General features: G+C 39.1%; 1 protein-coding gene across 1 annotated transcript in view; it reads left to right on the plus strand.

Annotated features, from left to right (window-relative positions):
- Positions 1–21,568, plus strand: part of LOC122931705 (nitric oxide synthase, inducible-like) — a 39,014-nt gene that overhangs the window by 6,575 nt on the left and 10,871 nt on the right. Inside the window, exons 4-18 of the mRNA XM_044285774.1 lie at positions 884–1,006; positions 1,994–2,142; positions 2,500–2,662; positions 4,054–4,145; positions 6,959–7,100; positions 8,166–8,305; positions 9,002–9,176; positions 10,642–10,743; positions 11,943–12,137; positions 12,739–12,821; positions 13,134–13,278; positions 14,114–14,218; positions 18,164–18,213; positions 18,956–19,130; positions 19,948–20,080. Of these exons, the coding sequence (XP_044141709.1) occupies positions 884–1,006; positions 1,994–2,142; positions 2,500–2,662; positions 4,054–4,145; positions 6,959–7,100; positions 8,166–8,305; positions 9,002–9,176; positions 10,642–10,743; positions 11,943–12,137; positions 12,739–12,821; positions 13,134–13,278; positions 14,114–14,218; positions 18,164–18,213; positions 18,956–19,130; positions 19,948–20,080 (1,972 nt within the window). The remainder of the gene's footprint in view (positions 1–883; positions 1,007–1,993; positions 2,143–2,499; positions 2,663–4,053; positions 4,146–6,958; positions 7,101–8,165; positions 8,306–9,001; positions 9,177–10,641; positions 10,744–11,942; positions 12,138–12,738; positions 12,822–13,133; positions 13,279–14,113; positions 14,219–18,163; positions 18,214–18,955; positions 19,131–19,947; positions 20,081–21,568) is intronic.

Genomic DNA, 21,568 nt, shown 5'->3' on the forward strand with positions numbered 1-21,568 from the left:
TGTTACTATGCAATGAATAGGGCAATGTAAATGAATTATTGCAATATACGGTCCATGCAATGAAAAATATTGTATGTGCCATTGCATTTTGATCTCTGGTAGCAGTCCTTGCTATCTCTAAATAAGCAGATAACTGAGCAGAAAAAAAAAGTTGTGGCATAACCCCTTTAAAAATCCTGGGAAAAAGAACAAATGTTAGGAGTTAAACTGAATACTGAATATTTTTTAGATATCGCATCCATTTCCTATGACAAACATTTAAAGGATGAATCGTTGGTAAGGTAGAGACATTTTGAGACTACCCTTTTCATCCAGGACTGGATCAGGAGGCCACTTGATCCAAAGGTGGTAGAAACCTCTGGACAGAAATTTCTAGAGTGACCCTCCTTAGTAACTCGTGAGTTAGTTAAGCTGTTCATATGCATTAGATAATTTTCACCAGATTCTGCTAAGGACGGCAGCATACACAGACAGTCTAATATACTTTGTTCATCTACAGTTGGAAACTGGAGGTTACCTGGCGGTGGAGGCCCCTGGGCAATTGTTTGCCCACCCTACAATTATTGCCTCATTTCATCTATTGTTCTTTTGAATATTGACATTTAAAAATACCCTGATGGAAGTGACCCTTTAAAAGGAACTCACTGCCTTACACAGTGGAACAACACATTTTTCATCATTGCCCATGATAAGATAAGATTACATCCTGATCCACCCTTATTCCACACATCAATTTAACCACCCTAAAATTCAAGCAATGCTAATCTTACTCTTCAAAGGCCATGTCTCTTCCCTAATTTGGAAATTGGGATAGTGCCACAACAGGGAAGACAATAAATCTTTCACTTATGAGCTTTCTATTAACCATATTTGCGTCTTTCAGAAGGGTGCTCCGGAAAACCATAGTAATTTGTGCAAAAAAGTGGCTTGTCCCAAATATCTGAAGCTAAGAAACTATGAGAATGGAAAGATTTTGCAAGACACATTACATCTCAATGCAAAACAGGTAGGATGTCCTATGCCAAATTTCTCATTTCTTCCTCATTTCTTTCGACTACATTTGACATAATTGATTCAGATTGATACAGATTTGTGCACTCCATCGTGAATAGCTGATTACATGAAGAGTTGTATCATGTCCCTGGGGATAACAGCAATCCTTCAGTCTTGGCAATGTTATCAATTCTGCCTTTCTTGTATGAGTTCATGTTGTAGAAACTTCTTGCACAATTCCGGGTGCCTCTGATCAACAGTATCACTTGGTATATTCCCATGGACAAATGCAGCAGGCATTCATTCTACTATAAGCACCCAACCTATATTAGTCATTCTACTATTGCCTCTTTTGGCTTTGGTGATGTTGCATTGTTAAATGGTTTGTCTGCTTTGGACAATCCCTTCAATTAGAAGGATCCCCTAACAATAGGTTGATCACAGGGTGATCTGTTTCTGGGTTACAAGTAATCATCTGTGATCATTGAGAGAAACAAGATGTATTCAGTCCCCCGTGAAGGCCCACCAGAGGGGAAATGAAGCATTACACAGATTTTAGTCATTCTGCTGTCTGCACAACTCCTAAGGTTCTCCAGAGCAAAAAAATGCTTATTGTAGCCATTCTTTTCTGTATTGGGGACTCCCCTTTATTTAATCCCTAATAAGTTAATTGAAATTGGTTTTCTAAGTAATCTCTCTCGGGAGTGGGTACCATCCAAATCCACCCAGAACATCCACGTACAAGAAGAGTCCAAGGAACATGCCCCAAGCATAGTTCATGTGTGATAGATGCAGGTCCCAAAGAAAACTGGTTTGGGTCCCAGTGGTCAAACCCCTGCAAATCTAATAGTTATGCCCTATCCTGTGGCTATAGAATAACTATCTAACCAGAAAAACCCTTTAAGCCACGGCCTCTCATTCAAGCTTCAGATGTTTTCCCTTTAAGAAATTCCTCAAGTGTTATGATGATGACATAATGAATCACATTTCTCATTTGCAGAGCCTCAGTTGCCAGTCATCTGTTTGTCATGGATCAATAATGTATCCTAAGTGCTACGTGCGAGGTCCAAGGGATAAGGCAATACCTCAGGATGTTCTATTACCTCAAGCAGTGGAGTTTATTAATCAATATTACAAGTCTTTCAAAGAGTAAGTTATCGTTATGAGTAGTTTGGTCCATTCTCTGTCCAGAAAGTCAGTACAGAGTCGTAACTTGAAGGTCCAGGGCTCCACTACAGTTCCTTCCACCTTCCATGTTCCATTTCTAAGACTTATGTGTCAGAGGGCAGGGTACCACTGCTACATCTGCACCCACTATCTACATCCCTGAATAAATATAATTATATTTACTGTAAATTACATGTGTATTTAGTTTACTCTTTCATCAACCAATAATACTACCAGGCTAAAGGAATCAGCAAGAAAAGCCCCTTAATACTTAGGCCATTTGTCTATTATAATAACATGGAAATATTTAAATATCATTTTTCTCTCAATTTATTTCAGACCCCAAATAGAAAACTACCTTAATAGACTGGAAACAGTCACCAAAGATATTGAACATACGGGAACCTACCAGTTAACATACGATGAGTTGGTATTTGCATCGAAACAGGCGTGGCGAAATGCCCCCAGGTGTATAGGACGGATCCAGTGGAGTAATTTGCAGGTAAATAAATCTTTAGTACTCAAGAATATGTCTTTTGGGTTCCCTTTATTATCAAATGCTAATCATCTGTGAAGATAGAACTGCCTTTGATGAGAACCTAGAAAATATCAGCAAAACAGAGACGTAATTAAAGCCCATGGACCCTGCTACAAAAGTTTGGCTTGATGCCGCCTAATACGCAGACCACCAAAATCTCACCCTGTATACATGTGTATGTATCATGTGACTAAGGGCTCATGCACACAAACATATTACGGCTTGCTTCAATTTGTATGAACCTGTAATATGGGTCCCATCACTATATTGCCGCACTGCAGTATGCCTCGTATAAGGCTTCATACACATGACTGTATCCATTTGGCGGTCTGCAAACCGCGGATCTGCAAAATACAGATACCGGACATAAGCATTCTGCAATTTTCTCAAACCTATCATTACAAATGGCTATTCTTGTCTGCAAAACGTACAAGAATAGGGCATGTTCTATAATTTGCGAATGGCCACATAGATGCGGACAGCACACAGATGACGTCCTGAGCCTAAATTAATTCAGACCCTGGATCAGACCCCAAAATTAAAGCAGACCGTAGATCAGATCCCAAACCACACCAGACCTTAGATCAGATCCCAAATCCAGACCTCAGGCCAGATCCCTAAATTTAATGCAAACCCCAGACAAGACTCCTAACGAATCCGGACCCCCAAACCAGACCCCAAAATCAACTTAGATTCTAGACCCCAAAAGAAATCTAGACTCACAGATCACAAAATCTGTTCAGACCCCACACCAGAACCCTCCATTTACATACAGCTGCTCCTTCCCGGGTCAGGTTCTCTTCAGATTCACGTACTAATACACTGGGCCTTGAAACTGATCTGGTAATCGTGATATTTATGCAGCATCTGAAGGAAGAGAATATCCAGCGCCAAGTATAAAGGTGAAATAAAAACTTAATTTATTTGATATACATTAAAAACAGGTGGTGCATTCCCACATAAAATTTTATGAACATCCAAATAAAGTTTTTATTTCACGTTTATACTCGGCGCTGGATATGTCCTTCCTTCAGTTGCTGCAATACACCATGAATCTGGTCCGGGGTCTCTGTGCACCAAGCATCACTATGGACTTGTGAACTGGATAAATCTAGGCGGTGAGCTTTTGTTTCCTTTTTGCTTGTTACGTGTGATATTTTTACCTAAACAAAAAATTAAAGTTTAGTATCAACTGCATTAGGGATTTTGATTCTGCTTCCCTCCATTACATAAAAATAACAGGTATATAATCAGCAGCCATTCTTAATTCGTCTCATGATGTCATGGTTGGGCATAAGATATTTAATTATTATCTGCTAAATTCCATGAATCCCATCTCATACTTTCCATTTAAGGTGTTTGATGCCCGGGACTGCAAGACAACTCAAGAAATGTTCCAGCTCATCTGTCGTCATATAAAATACTCCACAAATGGTGGTAATATAAGGTAATTTTATGTCTCCTTTTAAAAAAGAGTTATCAAATTTTCTGTTGTGGTAGGTGCAATGTTTGTAAGATACGTAGCATGGTAAAAATGTGCCCGTCTTTGAAATGTCTTCTCTGCTGTAAAAATAGGCAATTGGTCTATAAATACAGTGATATTAAATTTATATTATATATTAATATCTAATAGCCCTATTAATATCAATAGATTACTTAAAGGGGTTGTCCCACGAAAAATATTCAACAGTTTTCAAAACAGCACCTGGATCTGAATACTTCTAATTGCATTTGGTATAGCCACAGAGTTATTCAATAAAATGTATCTGTATAGCGCCATCTACTGTTTGTTCTTTTTCTTATTTCTTTGACCTGCTCACTGAGATAGCCGCACATGCTCAGTTTCATCCTTCATCTGCCTCCTGAGCTGTGATAGGTAGAGCATGGACACGCCCCCTGAGCTGCAGCAGAAAGACACCCCCTTGAGCTGCCAGCTTGATATAAATCTAGCGGAGCAATGAATGGGGAGATCTCTGGATCCATGTGCTGGGTCTAGCTTTGTTAGAAAGGTGTTGTCATGGACTATACGGTGTCTGATTTGTATTTTTTACATTAACCATGGGATAACCGCTTTAAGCAAAACAGTGAAATTGGCATATATAAGGTGAATGGATTTGCATACTGCCAACTGTTCAGTTTCAAGGGATCACATTTTTTTTATTAATTCAGTTCATCTTAAAGAAACAAATATGAAGCAATTTAGTATATTGTTGGGATTAAAGATCAGATTGTACAAGGTTTGTTTGTTGTATGTAACTATAGCGACAGATAGGTCTGCATAGGAGCTGTGGACCCAAAAGGTAGATTTTTATTAAAAATACAGTATACATTACTATGCAAACTACGCATTGATCTATTGCTTTGTATACAGTACTGTTTGATCAAAATGCATAAGCCTACTCACCACGTCAAGGTGGCCTTTTTTGAGTGTGTCCCTACTCTCCATCTGGTGACTACCACCGCATCCGCAGGCAGCGATACCTAGCAGTCCAACGGTGCCCTGCTGTCAGGCTAAGGACTCCTGGGCCCCACAGACACAGCCCCACAGAAACAACAGCGACCACACAGAATTGTACCATATGCAGAGAGATTTTCTAACCAAAATGATTCCCGAAAGTTACCTCAATTTTGGTAGATACAGCAGAGCATTATAAACATGGTTATAAAGTTGGATATACCATTTAAAGACCAACTGGGCTGGGAACACTCTGGTAGAGTTCTGAATATAATGTTAAGTAACTTAATGTTTCTTTATATTAAGCTGTAGTAGAACTGAGTACATCTCAAATGACACAAAGATTTCTTTTAATCAGTCATTTTTTAAACAATTGCAGGTAAACTACAGTATTTTCTAAAAAGGGGTTTTCTTAGGCTGTACTGTAGAATAGACCATCAATATCTGATCTGTAGTGGACGGGGCTGGTTACTACAGTGCTGCTCCCATTCACTTCAAATGGAGAAGCGCTATAGTAAGCACCTCCGTCCACTGCTCATAATGGACAGAGATGTAGTTCTGGTGCTGACTTCTCCTGCTGGAGCTACTTCAGAACAGCTGATCGTCAGGGGTGTGGGGTCTCAAATATCAAAGGCCTATCTTGAGGAAATGAAAGATTGGGAAAACACCTTTAACCCAGTGGGTTCTCAAAGTGCATAAGACTTGACAAAGTCTTCAGTAATTTTGTTTTGTCTACCCCATTCACATTCAGAGCTGCCTTTTAAGTTCAGCTGGCTAAGTCAGTAGCAAACTGATTGATTCTAAAGGCAAAGCACTATAATGCACTGTGTGAAAGCCGGAATTAGTACTTACCGGTAATTCATTTTCCATGAGATCACCACGACGGCCATACAAGGAGATTGACCCCTGACCTATGTAGGGGCAGGAAGCGGAGAAAGGTTAAAAATACCCCCCTCCCACCACCAAACACCAGTGCTTCCAAAATACCAGAGTAAAGGGTGGTGGATACACACGTGAAAAATAAAAATAAATAGGAGAAGATATTTCTTCATATCAACCCCCAAGTAACGAACAGGGAGGGAAATACGGGCCGTCGTGGTGATCTCATGGAAAATGAATTACCAGTAAGTACTAATTCCGGCTTTCCATAGCATCACCACGATGGCCATACAAGGATGTATATCAAATATAAATTTAAGGGGGGACACAGACAGAAGGACCTTCTGTCCGAAAGACATATCAGTCTTTTAAAAAAGGTCCAATCTATAATGCTTGGCGAAAGTATGGATGCTGGACCAAGTGGCTGCCTTACAGATCTCCTCAAGGGAGACACCCGCTCTTTCTGCTTGGCTGCTGCACATGGAGACCTTTCTCCACCCCTGTCCTCTGTAGGGACAGGAAACACTGGTGTTTGGTGGTGGGAGGGGGGTATTTAAACCTTTCTCTGCTTCCTGCCCCTACAGAGGTCAGGGGTCAATCTCCTTGTATGGCCGTCGTGGTGATGCTATGGAAAGTTAGTGTTTTCTCCATCAGACTACTGTATGGGGTCTGGTTTAAATGCTATATCTACCACAGTCAAACACAGCACACCCTCCTCTGCTCAGACATTGACCCAGCCAGAGGCTGGTGGAATATGTGAGGTCATGCCACCTGAAAGCCAAAAGGAAACCATGATGCTTCTCCATCTTTGATGAAACTCTTACATCTGTCAACCTGTCAATGTTCCATGAGAATATTTCAAGATAATTATTAACCTAGTTTTCACTGAAATTCATATGAATACATCCATATTGTCTTTCTCTCAGGTCAGCGATTACCATATTTCCTCAGCGTACTGATGGGACACATGACTTCAGAGTCTGGAACAGCCAGCTGATTCGGTATGCAGGGTATGAAATGCCCGATGGGGTAATCATTGGAGATCCTGCCAGCATAGAGTTTACAGAGGTATGTGACTGGAGGATATCTGCACACAAGAAATATTTTAGCAGTTATATTCATCCTCTGTATTACAAAAATGGAACTATAAAAATAGAAGTGATTGTCTACAGCCTTCTTCGTTCTTATTTGTGCAGCCATAGCAAGAGTTTTCATTAGTTTCAAGTTTTAATGCAATATTAGCGAATTGTATAATAAGGATGGCAGCTCTACAAGGATGGCAACTGGGAAATGAGGGATAGTATTTTGAATATGGGACATCCTGATGATCTGGGGGAAAGGGTGGACCTCAAGTTTCTCGAGCTACTGTGTCCCCCTTCTGGGGGAGCCAAATATTGAACTCAGGGATGTTTTGGCAGCAACCTAGGCAATCACCAGAGCTTAGATGGGCAACCATAAGCTTGAGGCAAGAGGGGGCCACTGATCGTTGATGTTTGCAGGGCCTTTAGGTCCTGACGGTTGGGGAACTGGTCACAGTGGGTTTATGGTAGACTGCATCCTAGAGATGTGATTGTCACAGCTTTTTTTGCTTAGTTATAAGTAAAAGAAAACATAATTTCTGTCCTTAGATAATTGTAAATGGGCTACTGAACACATTACAGTTAGATTTGGTTTTAGGTTAAAGGATTGTTCAAGATTAGAACATAGGGACTTCTTTTTTGGAGAACCAGCTCCTCACATATCTATAAACTGAGTGTCTGATACTACAGTTAAGGTTCTTTTACTTGAATGAGGCCAAAATGCAATACCAAAAACTGCCCATGACCAAGAGTGGTGCTGTTTCTAGGGATAAAAAGGAAAACCTCTTTATCTGATCTTTCTTCCCCTTTGTGCATTAAATTGTAGAACTGAATTTAATATTAATGTGATATTTATTATGAATTCACTTGATTAAAAGTATTAGAAGCCTTTTTTTATGACTGAGAGGTACAGGGTTAGATTTATAAACCGTTGTTTTAAGTAGTACTAATCCAGTGTATAAATATGTGGTGGGTGGATGGGGAAGGTTTAAGGAAATACTGAAGATGACATTATGTCATACATTTCATAATTCAATCTTAACTATTTTTCTAGCTATGTATGCAGCTTGGATGGAAGCCAAAATATGAGCGATTTGAGATTCTCCCTCTGATACTGCAGGCAAATGGAGAGGATCCAGAATTATTTGAAATACCTAGAGATCTAATACCTGAAGTTATAATGGAGCACCCAAAGTAAGAGATGGTTATAATTCAAATCAGTTGAAAAACTGAATATTGTATAATTTTGTGATCAGATATATCATGTATCTATGTATGAAAGCAGAGAGATCGATATATGCCTGAATAAAGGCGTAGCACTCCATAGGCATCCTTGAAAAGTGGGTGTTTTTTGTTTACCCATGTGAACACTTTCACTCAGTGGAGCATTTTTTCAAGCTGGATAGATAGACAGATAGATGATAGATGGATAGATAGATAGATAGATAGATAGATAGATAGATAGATAGATAGATAATGTCTGTGATCATAATGCCCCTGTCAAATGCTGTGGAATATGTTAGCACTATATGAGTAAATAATAATAATAATGATAAATAGATATAAAAAAAAATCACTGCACTCCCCAAAAAAGTTCAGTAGTAGTGTTCTTTAATAACCAGTGTATTGGTAGTTAGGAATGCTACTACTGAGCTTTTTTTGGGCGTGCTGTGGAATTTGATTTCTAATTTATTTGGAGACATGATCATGTCTGCAGCTGCTGCTACACATCTTTACTTAAACTTAGCAGTGCAGCTCTGATTTTCTGTTTTTGGATAGATTGATAGATACTGGACAGTTAGATGATAGATAGATAGATAGATACCTGTTCTATAGACTAATCCAAAAAAAGATAAGAGAAGCTCATCTGAGTGTTTGTCTTATTTTCAGATTTGAGTGGTTTAAGGATCTCAACCTGAGGTGGTACACGCTACCTGCAGTTTCTAACATTATGCTCGAAGTTGGAGGCATTGAATTTACAGCCTGCCCCTTTAATGGCTGGTACATGGGGACAGAAATTGGTGTTCGAGACTTCTGTGATGTTCAGCGGTACAATGTGCTGGAGGTAACTCATACGTGCATTCATACAATGGTTGGTTTGTTCTGAGGTTAAGGGTTAAGCATTTCATTTTTAGAGTAAGAAACCTTTGCAGCAGAGATGACTGAGTGCGGCCATGGGAAAGTAGTCTAACAGGAACTGACACATAGTCCACCCATTTCTTGTGTGCTGTGAAACTAAGTTAGTTTTTTTGTCATTACTTCTGATCAGCCTGTGTCATCAGAAAATGACCTATAGTTTAAATCACGTTTTTATGTTTAACATATTTTTAAATATTTTTTTATGTTATTTTTAATTTTCAATGGCAATATCTATATTTAAACAAAAAAAATAAAACCCTGTGGTTTTCTCACTGGTCACTAAGCCTAATAATAGGCGCAACTTCTTGGTCTGTACAGATCACTTTACGGCAGTTACCTGCTTATCTGTCATTCTGAATCTGCCTGTAATGATATTACGTCTGTGTATAGATAACACAGGATCCAACATTCACAATAGGATTCTCAAATATTATCTATTCTTCCTTGTACAATTACCTCTGCACAGGTCACAGAGCATGCCTAGAAGACTCTCCCATAGATGTCAATGAGGTCCCCTCCTGACCATTGTGTCTATGGACCATGGAGCTGCTGTAAAGCTATTTTCTTAATGCTTTCTAAATGCTGTTAAAAACGGCTCAGGCAAGATGGCCGCCCCCATAATCATGTTATGTAAAATACATTTCCTTTAATTCTGCAATAGTGAAATGAAGGCACATGTAGCCTGTTATACTTTCCTGCTCCCCGCCGCTCTCATCCTTTGCACTGCCTCCTCTATGTCCATGTTACGGCCCTTTGATTATTTTCTTCCAGCGCTGCCTGGACATGGTCACATGCCCTGCTGCAGCCAATGATTGGCTTTAGAGGTGATCTAGCCATGTCACTGCTGAAGCCAGTCATTGGCTGCAGCAGAACATGTGACCATCCCAGAAGAAATCTTCTGTGTAGGGAGGCAGGCTGCGGGCACTTGGTTAAAGCTCAGTATTCTCTCATCGTCATCATCTGACAATCCCACTCTTGGAAAGCCTGAGTAAAATAACTTTAAAGGGGTTATCAGAGTTATTTCGGCCAACTGCCTGTATGTTGTTAAAAAAAATCATTAAAAAAATCTTTAACTCAACTCCCCGCCCCCTCCAATCCAGTGCCGCCACTTAGTCCCCTACCTGCCGGGCTGCAGCATTGAAGTCCTGTAAACCGTTGCAGTCACTGGCTTCAGCGGTTTATAGCACAAGGCTGCTGAGTTCATTACATCACTATTGCAGTCCTGCAGAGACTGGGAAGGGGAGTAAAGGATATATATTTTTTATTATTTTAATAACATCTATGCAATTAGACCATTAAGAAGCTAACTGTTGAATTATTATTCAGATCTTCTTTATGTTTGTATCTACATTTGAGTAAAATATCTAATATATAACAATGTGACTTTCCAGGAAGTTGGAAGGCGGATGGGTTTAGAAACTCACAAGCTTGCGTCTCTGTGGAAAGACTACGCAGTTGTTGAACTTAATTTAGCCGTTCTATACAGCTTTCAGGTAAGTTCTGCAAGTTCAAGTCAATATACTTTATGTATTAAGCTTAAATAATCTATTTTCCATAAAAATAAATAACAAAATTGCTGTCGCTGTACAGTGTACAATTAGGATTCATGCCACAAGGCTGTGTACAAAACTATGAACTTTGGCCTATGACCGGTGAGGACTCATCTCCTAAATTGCAATGGAAAATGTAAACATAACTTTTGATTGTGCAGTAAATAAAAGCTCTTTTCATGATTATTGGGCCAATTCTCTCCCCCTTCCCCCTTGTTTGCTAAGAGTCCTGCACAGGTTCTAGTTACCAAAGGGAATGGAGCTAACTCTTCTCTCCAAGGGCCCCATAGCATCCTTATAGTCTGGCTCTCACAGCCTCATTGGCATTCTGCACCTCCTTGAAAAAACAGCAACATGGGGGTCTCTAATTATCATGTGCGTAAGACTCTTTTTTGGATAAGACATTAAAGGGGTACTCCTTTATAGTAATGAGACCCTCCTGAGTTTGTTCCACCTGGAATTAGAGGTGAAAACAACCAAGTGAGCTGTGCTATGCTGTTTCCGTAACCCCCATTCACTTGCATGGGTGCTATGGAAGCAGCATTGCAAAGCCCACTTGGCTGCGTCCATAATTGTGACTACTGTGACCACCACTGGCTGCGACATCCAGATTAGATGGAGGTGGCTGTATTCTAGAGATAGGTGTGGGTGTCAGAGGTTGGTCCTGCATCTGTCAGACATCTATGGCGTATCATATGGATCAGATGGAGATACCCCTTTTTAGTTACGGAGTAGCCATCGGTAAGTGGTATTGTGCAGTTAGTCATCTTCCTTTTAAAGGAAAATTATTCCCAGAAATGTCTAAAGGCTCCCTTCTTAGCTGGTTGTTCCTAGGATATGGACCACTCGGGTCATAAATTTTGACCTCATTCTAAGAATTTCTAAATTGGCTTCCCGTAGCTCCCATCGTGATACAGATCGTAGAATGCATAGGCCATAAACGTCAGAGAGAAGCAGTTTGTTCCAGAAAGACTCCAAATGGATGTAAAATATACAATATGCTAATATTGTATATTTTGTATATTTGGGTAAGATGGTCAATCTTGGAAAAATCTAGCAAATTTTAATGACAGGGACAGATTGCTGAAATGATCTATCAAACGGATGCAAAGTTCTTATATAAAACAATTTCTATATTTTAGAAAAACAATGTGACCATAATGGATCATCATTCTGCTGCCGAGTCTTTCATGAAGCATATGGAGAATGAATACCGGTTAAGGGGAGGATGTCCAGCAGATTGGGTCTGGCTTGTTCCACCAATGTCAGGAAGCGCTACTAAAGCGTTTCATCAGGAAATGCTCAATTACATTCTGAATCCATTTTACTACTATCAGGTAGGAGAAAAGTCTTCTCTTTTACTACTAAGAGGAACCATCACCTCTCGAGACATATCTGTTTTAGTAACCACTTTTGGTTACTAAACTTTTCCCATGTAATAACAACTCTTATTTCTTCTAGAAATTTATAAATGGATTGTCAGGAGTCTTCAATAAATAGATAGAAATGGATCTTACCATTTGGAGGGGGGGGGGGGGGGTCCCAGCATAGTCTGACACTGGCAGCACTGATTGGATAGTGTTAGACTGTGCAGGGACACACCCACAACTGGTAACACCCAGCTGGACCTTTATTGCAAACTTCTGGCAATTCATTTAATAAGTTCTAGAAGGAATAATAGAGAAATAGCACATGAAAGTTACATGAAAAGATACTCCAGAACTGTTATTACATGGGGAATGCTAATACTTAGTAAAACAGACATGTCAGGAGAGGTGAAGGGTCCTCTTTAGGAAAATATATTACAGTTGTATTTAAGTAAACAACCACTGATTTTGTTCATCAGAATCGTAGGTTGAAGCTTGTCACTTTCTACAAAATATTTACCTGTACATTTTTATTAGCTTATTGATAATGAAACGTAAAACATTTTTTCAGATTGACGCTTGGAAAACTCACAAGTGGCATGACGAGAGCCGTAAACCAACGAAGAAGGAATTCAAACTGAGTGTTATTTTCAAGTAAGAGTCAAGATTTTTAACCCAGATATCTGAATAGGAACCCAGCCTTTCCACTTGTAGTGACATGAAACGCCTCTGTTACCATTTATGACAAGGGAGATTTCAATATTGTAATGATGGAGCAAGCAGGCTGCTGAAATGAGAAACTGTAAGAGCCCACTTGGTTGGTGGACATTGCAGAAGAAAACATTGCTGGACGCTTAGGAAACATCTGCTAATCCTGTTATAGAAATGGGCGATAGGTTGCTCTGACATGTTTTGCTAGTTGCATACATTATATGTTTAATGTACATTTTGTATTTGTTATTTTAGGGCAGTTCTTTTTGCTTCAGCACTTATGCGGAAAACTATGGCTGCCAGGACGAAGGCAACTATACTCTTTGCAACTGAAACTGGGAAGTCTGAGACATTTGCAAAAAAGTTGCACATATTATTCAGCTATGCCTTTAACACTAAGGTAAGAAACCTATAGTATCCTTACATGTGCTGTTATATGGAATAATGGCATCTGTCAGCAGTTTTGTACCTATGACACTGACTGACCTGTTACATGTGCATTTGGCAGCTGAAGGCATCTGTGTTGGATCCATTTTTATATGTACCCGCATTGCTGGCAAAAGTTTGCCTTAATATATGCAAATGAGCCTCAAGGAGCAACGGGGGCGTTGCCATTACACCTAGAGGCTCTGCTTTATCTGCAACTGCCGCACCCTCTCCAATTTAACAGGGCCAGGCAATGTAAACGTGATCACGCCTTTCTGGTCCTGTCAATCAAAGTGCAGAAGGCATTTTTATCAGCAATGCGGGCACATATGAACCTGCTTCTTGTGACTTTCCAAGAAAATGTCTTTCTACTGTTCCTTCCATGATCTCTCTTCATCATCCACATTGATCATTAACTGCAGATTAATGATTACCCCCTGAGCTGCTACACCTGGTATTCAAGAAGTAATGTCCATAGTGCCCATTCTGGGCAGAAATCCATGGTGGTCAGATCCATGGTGATCAGTCAAATGCAAGAAGGTTAGCTTCAACTGAAAAGAGTCTCAGCTGGTCTATTCACATGGTGATAACTGAGGAGAACCTGACAGCAAAAACGGCATGGGGTTGTACTGAAGTTACCTCCATTTCCATTTTAAGAATTAAATCACCCATAAAATCCTAGTTTTTTCAGCATCACAGTGTGAAGAGAGCCTTAACAGCTATTCTATAGAAATAAGATCAATATTTTAATGATCACTGTAGGAACATATTGTATAGAAGTAGTTTTAATAAAATGGTTAACATTGCAGGTGGTCTGTATGGAAGATTACAATATTGGAAACTTGGATAAAGAATCTCTTCTCCTGGTGGTTACAAGTACATTTGGGAATGGTGACTGTCCTAGCAATGGAGAGGTGAGTGTAATATATCTGGTTTAGACTTTATAGTGGAAAAATGGCCAACTCTAAGGCAATGAGGAAACCATAGGTGACAGATATTTATACCAATGCACCTACAAAAATGAGATTACTCTAGAAAAGATAGATAGAAACATAGAAACATAGAATGTGTCGGCAGATAAGAACCATTTGGCCCATCTAGTCTGCCCAATATATCTGAATCCTATGAATAGTCCCTGGCCCTATCTTATATGAAGGATAGCCTTATGCCTATCCCATGCATGCTTAAACTCCTTCACTGTATTTGCAGCTACCACTTCTGCAGGAAGGCTATTCCATGCATCCACTACTCTCTCAGTAAAGTAATACTTCCTTATATTACTTTTAAACCTTTGCCCCTCTAATTTAAAACTGTGTCCTCTTGTGGTAGTTTTTCTTCTTTTAAATATGCTCTCCTCCTTTACCGAGTTGATTCCCTTTATGTATTTAAAAGTTTCTATCATATCCCCTCTGTCTCTTCTTTCTTCCAAGCTATACATGTTAAGGTCCTTTAACCTTTCCTGGTAAGTTTTATCCTGCAATCCATGTACTAGTTTAGTAGCTCTTCTCTGAACTCTCTCTAGAGTATCTATATCCTTCTGGAGATATGGCCTCCAGTACTGCGCACAATACTCCAAGTGAGGTCTCACCAGTGTTCTGTACAGCGGCATAAGCACTTCACTCTTTCTACTGCTTATACCTCTCCCTATACATTCAAGCATTCTGCTGGCATTTCGTGCTGCTCTATTACATTGTCTTCCCACCTTTAAGTCTTCTGAAATAATTACTCCTAAATCCCTTTCCTCAGATACTGAGGTCAGGACTGTGTCAAATATTCTATATTCTGCCCTTGGGTTTTTACGCCCCAGGTGCATTATCTTGCACTTATCCACATTAAATTTCAGTTGCCAGAGTTCTGACCATTCTTCTAGTTTTCCTAAATCCTTTTCCATTTGGCGTTTCCCTCCAGGAACATCAACCCTGTTACATATCTTTGTGTCATCAGCAAAAAGACAAACCTTACCATCGAGGCCTTTTGCAATATCACTTATGAAGATATTAAACAAAATTGGTCCCAGTACAGATCCCTGTGGAACCCCACTGGTAACATGACCTTGTTTTGAATGTTCTCCATTGACTACAACCCTCTGTTGTCTGTCACTCAGCCACTGCCTAATCCACTCAACAATATGGGAGTCCATGCTCAATGACTGCAGTTTATTGATAAGTCTTATGTGTGGGACAGTGTCAAAAGCCTTACTAAAATCTAGATATGCGATGTCTACTGCACCTCCACCGTCTATTATTTTAGTCACCCAGTCAAAAAAATCTATAAGATTTGTTTGACATGATCTCCCTGAAGTAAACCCATGTTGTTTTTCATCTTGCAATCCATGGGATTTTAGATGTTCCACAATCCTATCCTTTAATAGGGTTTCCATTAATTTGCCTACTATTGATGTCAGACTCACTGGTCTATAGTTGCTCGATTCCTCCCTACTACCTTTCTTGTGAATGGGCACGACATTTGCCAATTTCCAATCTTCCGGGACGACTCCTGTTACTAATGATTGGTTAAATAAATCTGTTAACGGTTTTGCCAGCTCACCACTAAGCTCTTTTAATAATTTTGGGTGTATCTCATCAGGCCCCTGTGACTTATTTGTCTTCACTTTAGATAGCAAACTTAGAACATCTTCCTCTGTAAAGACACATGCATCAAACGATTTATTAGTCATCCTTTCTAGTGGAGGTCCTTCTCCTTCTTTTTCTTTTGTAAAAACTGAACAGAAGTATTCATTAAGGCAGTCGGCTAGCCCTTTATTCTCTTCTACATACCTCCCGTCCTTTGTTTTTAATTTAGTTATTCCTTGTTTTAATTTCCTTTTTTCATTTATATATCTGAAGAATGTCTTATCCCCTTTTTTCATAGACTGAGCTAGTTTTTCTTCTGCCTGCGCTTTAGAAGTTCTTATAACTTGCTTGGCCTCTTTCTGTCTAATCTTGTAGATTTCCTTATCTTCATTGCTCTGGGTTTTTTTATAATTACAAAATGCTAGCTTTTTATTTTTAATGATTTGGGCCACTTCTGCTGAGTACCACAGTGGTCTCTTCCTTTTTTTTGCTTTTATTGACAAGTCTAATGCAATTTTCTGTTGCCTTCAATAATGCACCTTTTAAGTAGTCCCATTTCTCCTGGACTCCATGTAATCCGTTCCAGTCTGATAAGGACTCATTTATGACTAATTTCATTTTTGAAAAGTCTGTTTTTCTAAAATCTAAAACTTTTGTTTTTGTGTGGTGGGACTCTTTCACAGTTCTTATATTAAACCACACTGACTGGTGATCACTAGATCCCAAGGTTTCGCCTACAATGACATCATATACCGAATCCCCATTTCTGAATACCAAATCCAAAATGGCCTCCCTCCGGGTTGGCTCCTCAACCATTTGTTGTAGGGATAACCCCAGTAGGGAATTTAGAATATCTGTACTCCTGGTAGAACTTGCTATTTTGGTTTTCCAGTTTATATCTGGAAGATTGAAATCTCCCATGATGATAACTTCTCCTTTCATTGTCATTTTAGCAATTTCTTCAACTAGTAGATCATCTAGTTCTTTAACTTGACCAGGTGGTCTATATATCACACCTACACGAGTTACTGCATTATTAGCAAACTGCAACGTAACCCAAACTGACTCTATGTTGGCATCACCAACTTGTATTAGGTTAGATTTAATGCTATCTTTCACATACAGGGCCACTCCTCCTCCTTTCTTGCCTTCTCTGTCTCTTCTGTATAAAGAGTACCCTGGTATGGTTATGTCCCAGTCATTTCTTTCATTAAACCATGTCTCCGTAACAGCCACTAAATCTACATTCTCAGATAGATAGATAGATAGATAGATATGAGATAGATAGATAGATATAAAGATAGATAGATTTTAGATAGATAGATAGATAGATAGATATGAGATAGATAGATATAAAGATAGATTTTAGATAGATAGATAGATAGATAGATATGAGATAGATAGATATTAGATAGAAAGATAGATAGATAGATATGAGATAGATAAATAGATTAGCTAGAAAGATATGAGATAGATAGATATGAGATAGATAGATTGATAGATATGAGATAGATAGATAGACAGACACACCCAGAGATAGAATGACAAGGACAATCTAGCTTTACATTACTGCACTAGTAATGATGTTGCTTTGCCTGCTGTTCTGTCTTCATACACATTCACACAGTGTGCAGTCTGACATTCAGCATAAACCATTCCTGTCTTCCAAATAAGAGGACTGTTATTTGTAGTCTAACTTGTTTATTTGTCAACAGGTCGTATATATGTTGATTGATTGATTATATACAATTGATTAATTGATTGGTAAAACAGGATTGTTTGGTAAAACTACAAGAATACAAATAACATGTATAAGTATTAAGCATTGACATTCAAAGCACATGGTAAAATGGCTGCCTGTACATAGGATTATATGTCTAGCTAACAGTAGTAACAACTCCCTGAGTAACAAGTGCAACTAACTGAACAGCTCTGCATAACATGATGTCCTTGAAACAATGTTATGCAGAGCTGTTCAGATATGCTTTTACAAGGATGGTGAAGCTTGAGAAGGAGACATGCATAGGACAGCTCTGTACTGTGTCCTGGAGACTGGAGACTTCTCTTTCCCAGAATGCATTGCGCTCCTTCAATGCAGTGCACCACCCACAATGCAGTAGTCTTTGTAACAGGAAAAACAAAGTGTAATACAACTTAACACCCCAGATGGTGCTATAATCACACTTCAGAAATACCAAGACTGAGGCAGACGTGATCTGTAATGATTCTCTAACCCAGCTGGGCAGAACACCTGCGCTCTCTAAATATTTGTATTTTATTTTATAGAAATTCAAGAAATCAATTTTCAACTTGAAGAAATTGCAAGACAAATTGAGGTATGAAAGCCTACAGAAACACTGCACTGGGTAAACTGCTGTAACTCCTAAACAATACAGTAATGTAGAACATATGAAGGGATAATTAGTATTATTTAGTAGAGTGAAGGAACAGACAGATGTTACAACAAGCACAGACAGGCCGAAACCTGCTTACCCATGGTGGTCAGTGGGTGAGCAATTTTGAAGGTAATGCCTATGTTTGAGCTGCAGAATCATACTGCAGGTGGGATGGGTTACAGTTGCGTGCGCTTGTTGAAATGTGTGCAGACAGATATATTCTATTATAGTGTATTAGTTGAGAAATGCTTGAGCTTCCATCCTTCAGGATAATGTAAAAAGATTATCATCTCGAGGAATAGCTCATGCAGCAGTTGGTAGCCCAGCGTCTGGTGTTCTATTTTTTGCAGTGTGGACTGATCATGGACCCATTCAAGTCGAATGGTTCTGGATCCATCTGCAGAATCCGCACGGATGTTGCCCGCGCATTTGGGGCCGCAAGTTGTGGTCCCCAATGCATGGAATTCCCGAACAACAGCCGTGTGCATGAATTCCCAGGCTCAATAGGAGCCATGGTTTGCAGAACACATTTTAGAAACCTACTTTTATCACAGCTCAGTTTATGATGCTATGTGATATATATTATGGTACAATTTTGGTGATGCATATAGTATATAACATTATCTACTTATCTATGTTATCTATAACATGTGTGTCTCACAGACCTCTGCTTTTACACCAGGTATGCTGTTTTTGGACTTGGCTCCAGCATGTATCCACAGTTTTGTGCATTTGCCCATACCCTAGACCAGAAACTGGCACAGCTTGGTGCCAACCAGATCAGCCCTACAGGTGAAGGAGATGAACTTAGTGGGCAAGAGGAAGCTTTTCTGTCATGGGCCATCCACACTTTTAAGGTATGCATAGCTGTTTAACCCCTTTAAGGACCAAGCGATTTTCAGTTTTTGCGTATTTGTTTTTTACTCCTAGCCTTCCAGAGCAATAACTTTTTTATTTTTCCATTCACGTAGCTGTATTAGGGCTTGGTTTTGGTAGGACAAGTTGCACTTTCCAATGCCACCATTTGATATTGCAAACAGTATAGTGATAAGCTGGAAAAAAAATTCTAAATGCGGTGGAACTGTAAAATAATTTGAAATTCTGCCATAGTTTTATGCGCTTCATTTTTATGGTGTTTCCTTTGTGCTAAAATCGATGCATTAGCTTCATTCTCTGGGTCAATATAATTACAGCAATACCATATTTATATTGTTTGTCTTGTGTTTTAATTAAAACTTAATTAAAAAAAACTTTTCTTTGCATCGCCATGTTCTGACCCCATAACTTTTTGGTATTTACTTCTACGGAGCTGTGTGAGGGCTATTTGCATTTTTATTTGGATTTTTTGGGGGAGGTGAAGAGACAAAAAACAACGAATCAGCCATATAATTTGTTAATAATGTTCACTGTATGGGATAAATACATTTATATTTTAATAATACTGGCATTTTAGGACATGGCGATGTCAACAATATTTATTGTTTTTATTGGGGGGTTTTTATATGAAGAAAGGGGGTTACTTAAATTTTTATATTTTGAATTTTTTTGAATTTGTAAAACTTTTTTACTCTTATTTTTAGCCTCACTCACTTTTTCAAGGACTTTTTTGTGTCATACAAACGATACAGATAAACAATACACACAATTAATCATGAGTGCTTCTATCATTCTCAGGCTGCCTGTAAAGTGTTTGAGATTTGTGGCAGACAAAAAATTACCTTGCCAAAATGTTATACCTCAACAGAAGGCTGGATTCCAGAAAATTATCGTCTTGTAAATGAAAGTCATCCTTTAGATCACATCAAAGGTATGTGTCTAATGAAAATTTTATTTGAACCTAAAGGGGGTTTCTGGGCTGCAGATTTTGATGTCCTCTACCCAAGATGGGTCATCAATAGTGAGGAGCAAAATTATAAAAAATTTGATTTGGCTGCTTCGCTGAATTTCACAAAGAAATGTGATTCGTTATCAATTACTTCTGTTTTATGTAGTGAGCACAATGCTGCCCTGTCATTGAACCCCATCAGGGTAAAAATAAAACCCCAAAACATCCTCACCTTATTAATTTGCCCATGGAGAGGCCGTTTTAGACATCTTAATTGAAGAGACTGAGCAAAATCTCACGTGGTGATGTGTCATCATGCCATTACACTGGCTGGGCATGGTCATCAGCCCGGCCAGTGCAGTGGCGTGGTGATGTCACCCATCACCGAGCACAAGTTTTCAGTGGTTTCAAGATCAAGATGGCCACAACAACCTCTCCGCAAGGAAATTTGGCTTCAAATTTTTCCACAAATTCGGATCGAAGTTATTTAATTTCACTTCGATTCGCTCATCTCTAGTCATCAATAACAGATGAGTGGGGGTTCAACATCTGGAACCCCACCTATCAGTGTAGTGGCCATGCTGGGTTACTGCAGCTCAGCTCCTATTCAAGTAAAGCTTGACTCTGAAGCCCCTTCAAAAACAGGATATTTTCACAAATATTTCTCACCTATCAAAAAGATAGGTGATAAATATTAACTTGGTTGGGGGTCAATCACTTTGACTTCCACCAAGCACTAGATACTGGGGACCTCACCCCTCATTCCTTCAAATATTGTTGGTTACTTTTGGGTGTTAATATAGGAAGTGGTGATCAGGTATTATTCTATGATTACAAACTGTATGGACAATTTAAAAACAGTTACATTCTATATAGGGATACATGTTATTTATGGGAAACCCGATTTACGGAGTTGCATAAATGGCCATTGCCTATGATAATCTTATTATCGCAGCTACTCCTTTTAGTCGTGGATATGATGCAATTCCCCAACCTTACCCAACAAACCCATGAGGAGATGTAGTCTGAACACTAGGACAGACAGGCTATCAATGGTTAAAGTGTGCAATTCTGACAATAACAATGTATTTCGTAATTGCTATTTATGCAAACATATTTTTAAAAAGTAGCTCCTCAGACTTAACGCTGGGAAGAGCATTGCTGTCAAGGCTAAGGAAGCCAGCTTTTATGTTCCCAGTTATCCTTCTCCTTCTGCATAGTACTTACATAAAGCTCATTGTTACCCAACATCTGTCTAAAAGCTGAAAACCGGAAAAAGTGTGGTCGCTATGTACTAAGGAAACAGCCTGCAAAGTGAGGTGCACATTAGCATCTGTGTAAAGGGACCACTTATTCTTAAACTGTAAAACAGACCGACTCTATTGTTTAATGGGAAACTGGACAGATAACTAAATGCTGGAGATAATTACTGTAATGCCTTTCATATCTGTCCAGAACATCAAGTTGCCT

Source organism: Bufo gargarizans, chromosome 3, assembly GCF_014858855.1.
Source record: "Bufo gargarizans isolate SCDJY-AF-19 chromosome 3, ASM1485885v1, whole genome shotgun sequence".
NCBI lineage: Eukaryota > Metazoa > Chordata > Amphibia > Anura > Bufonidae > Bufo > Bufo gargarizans.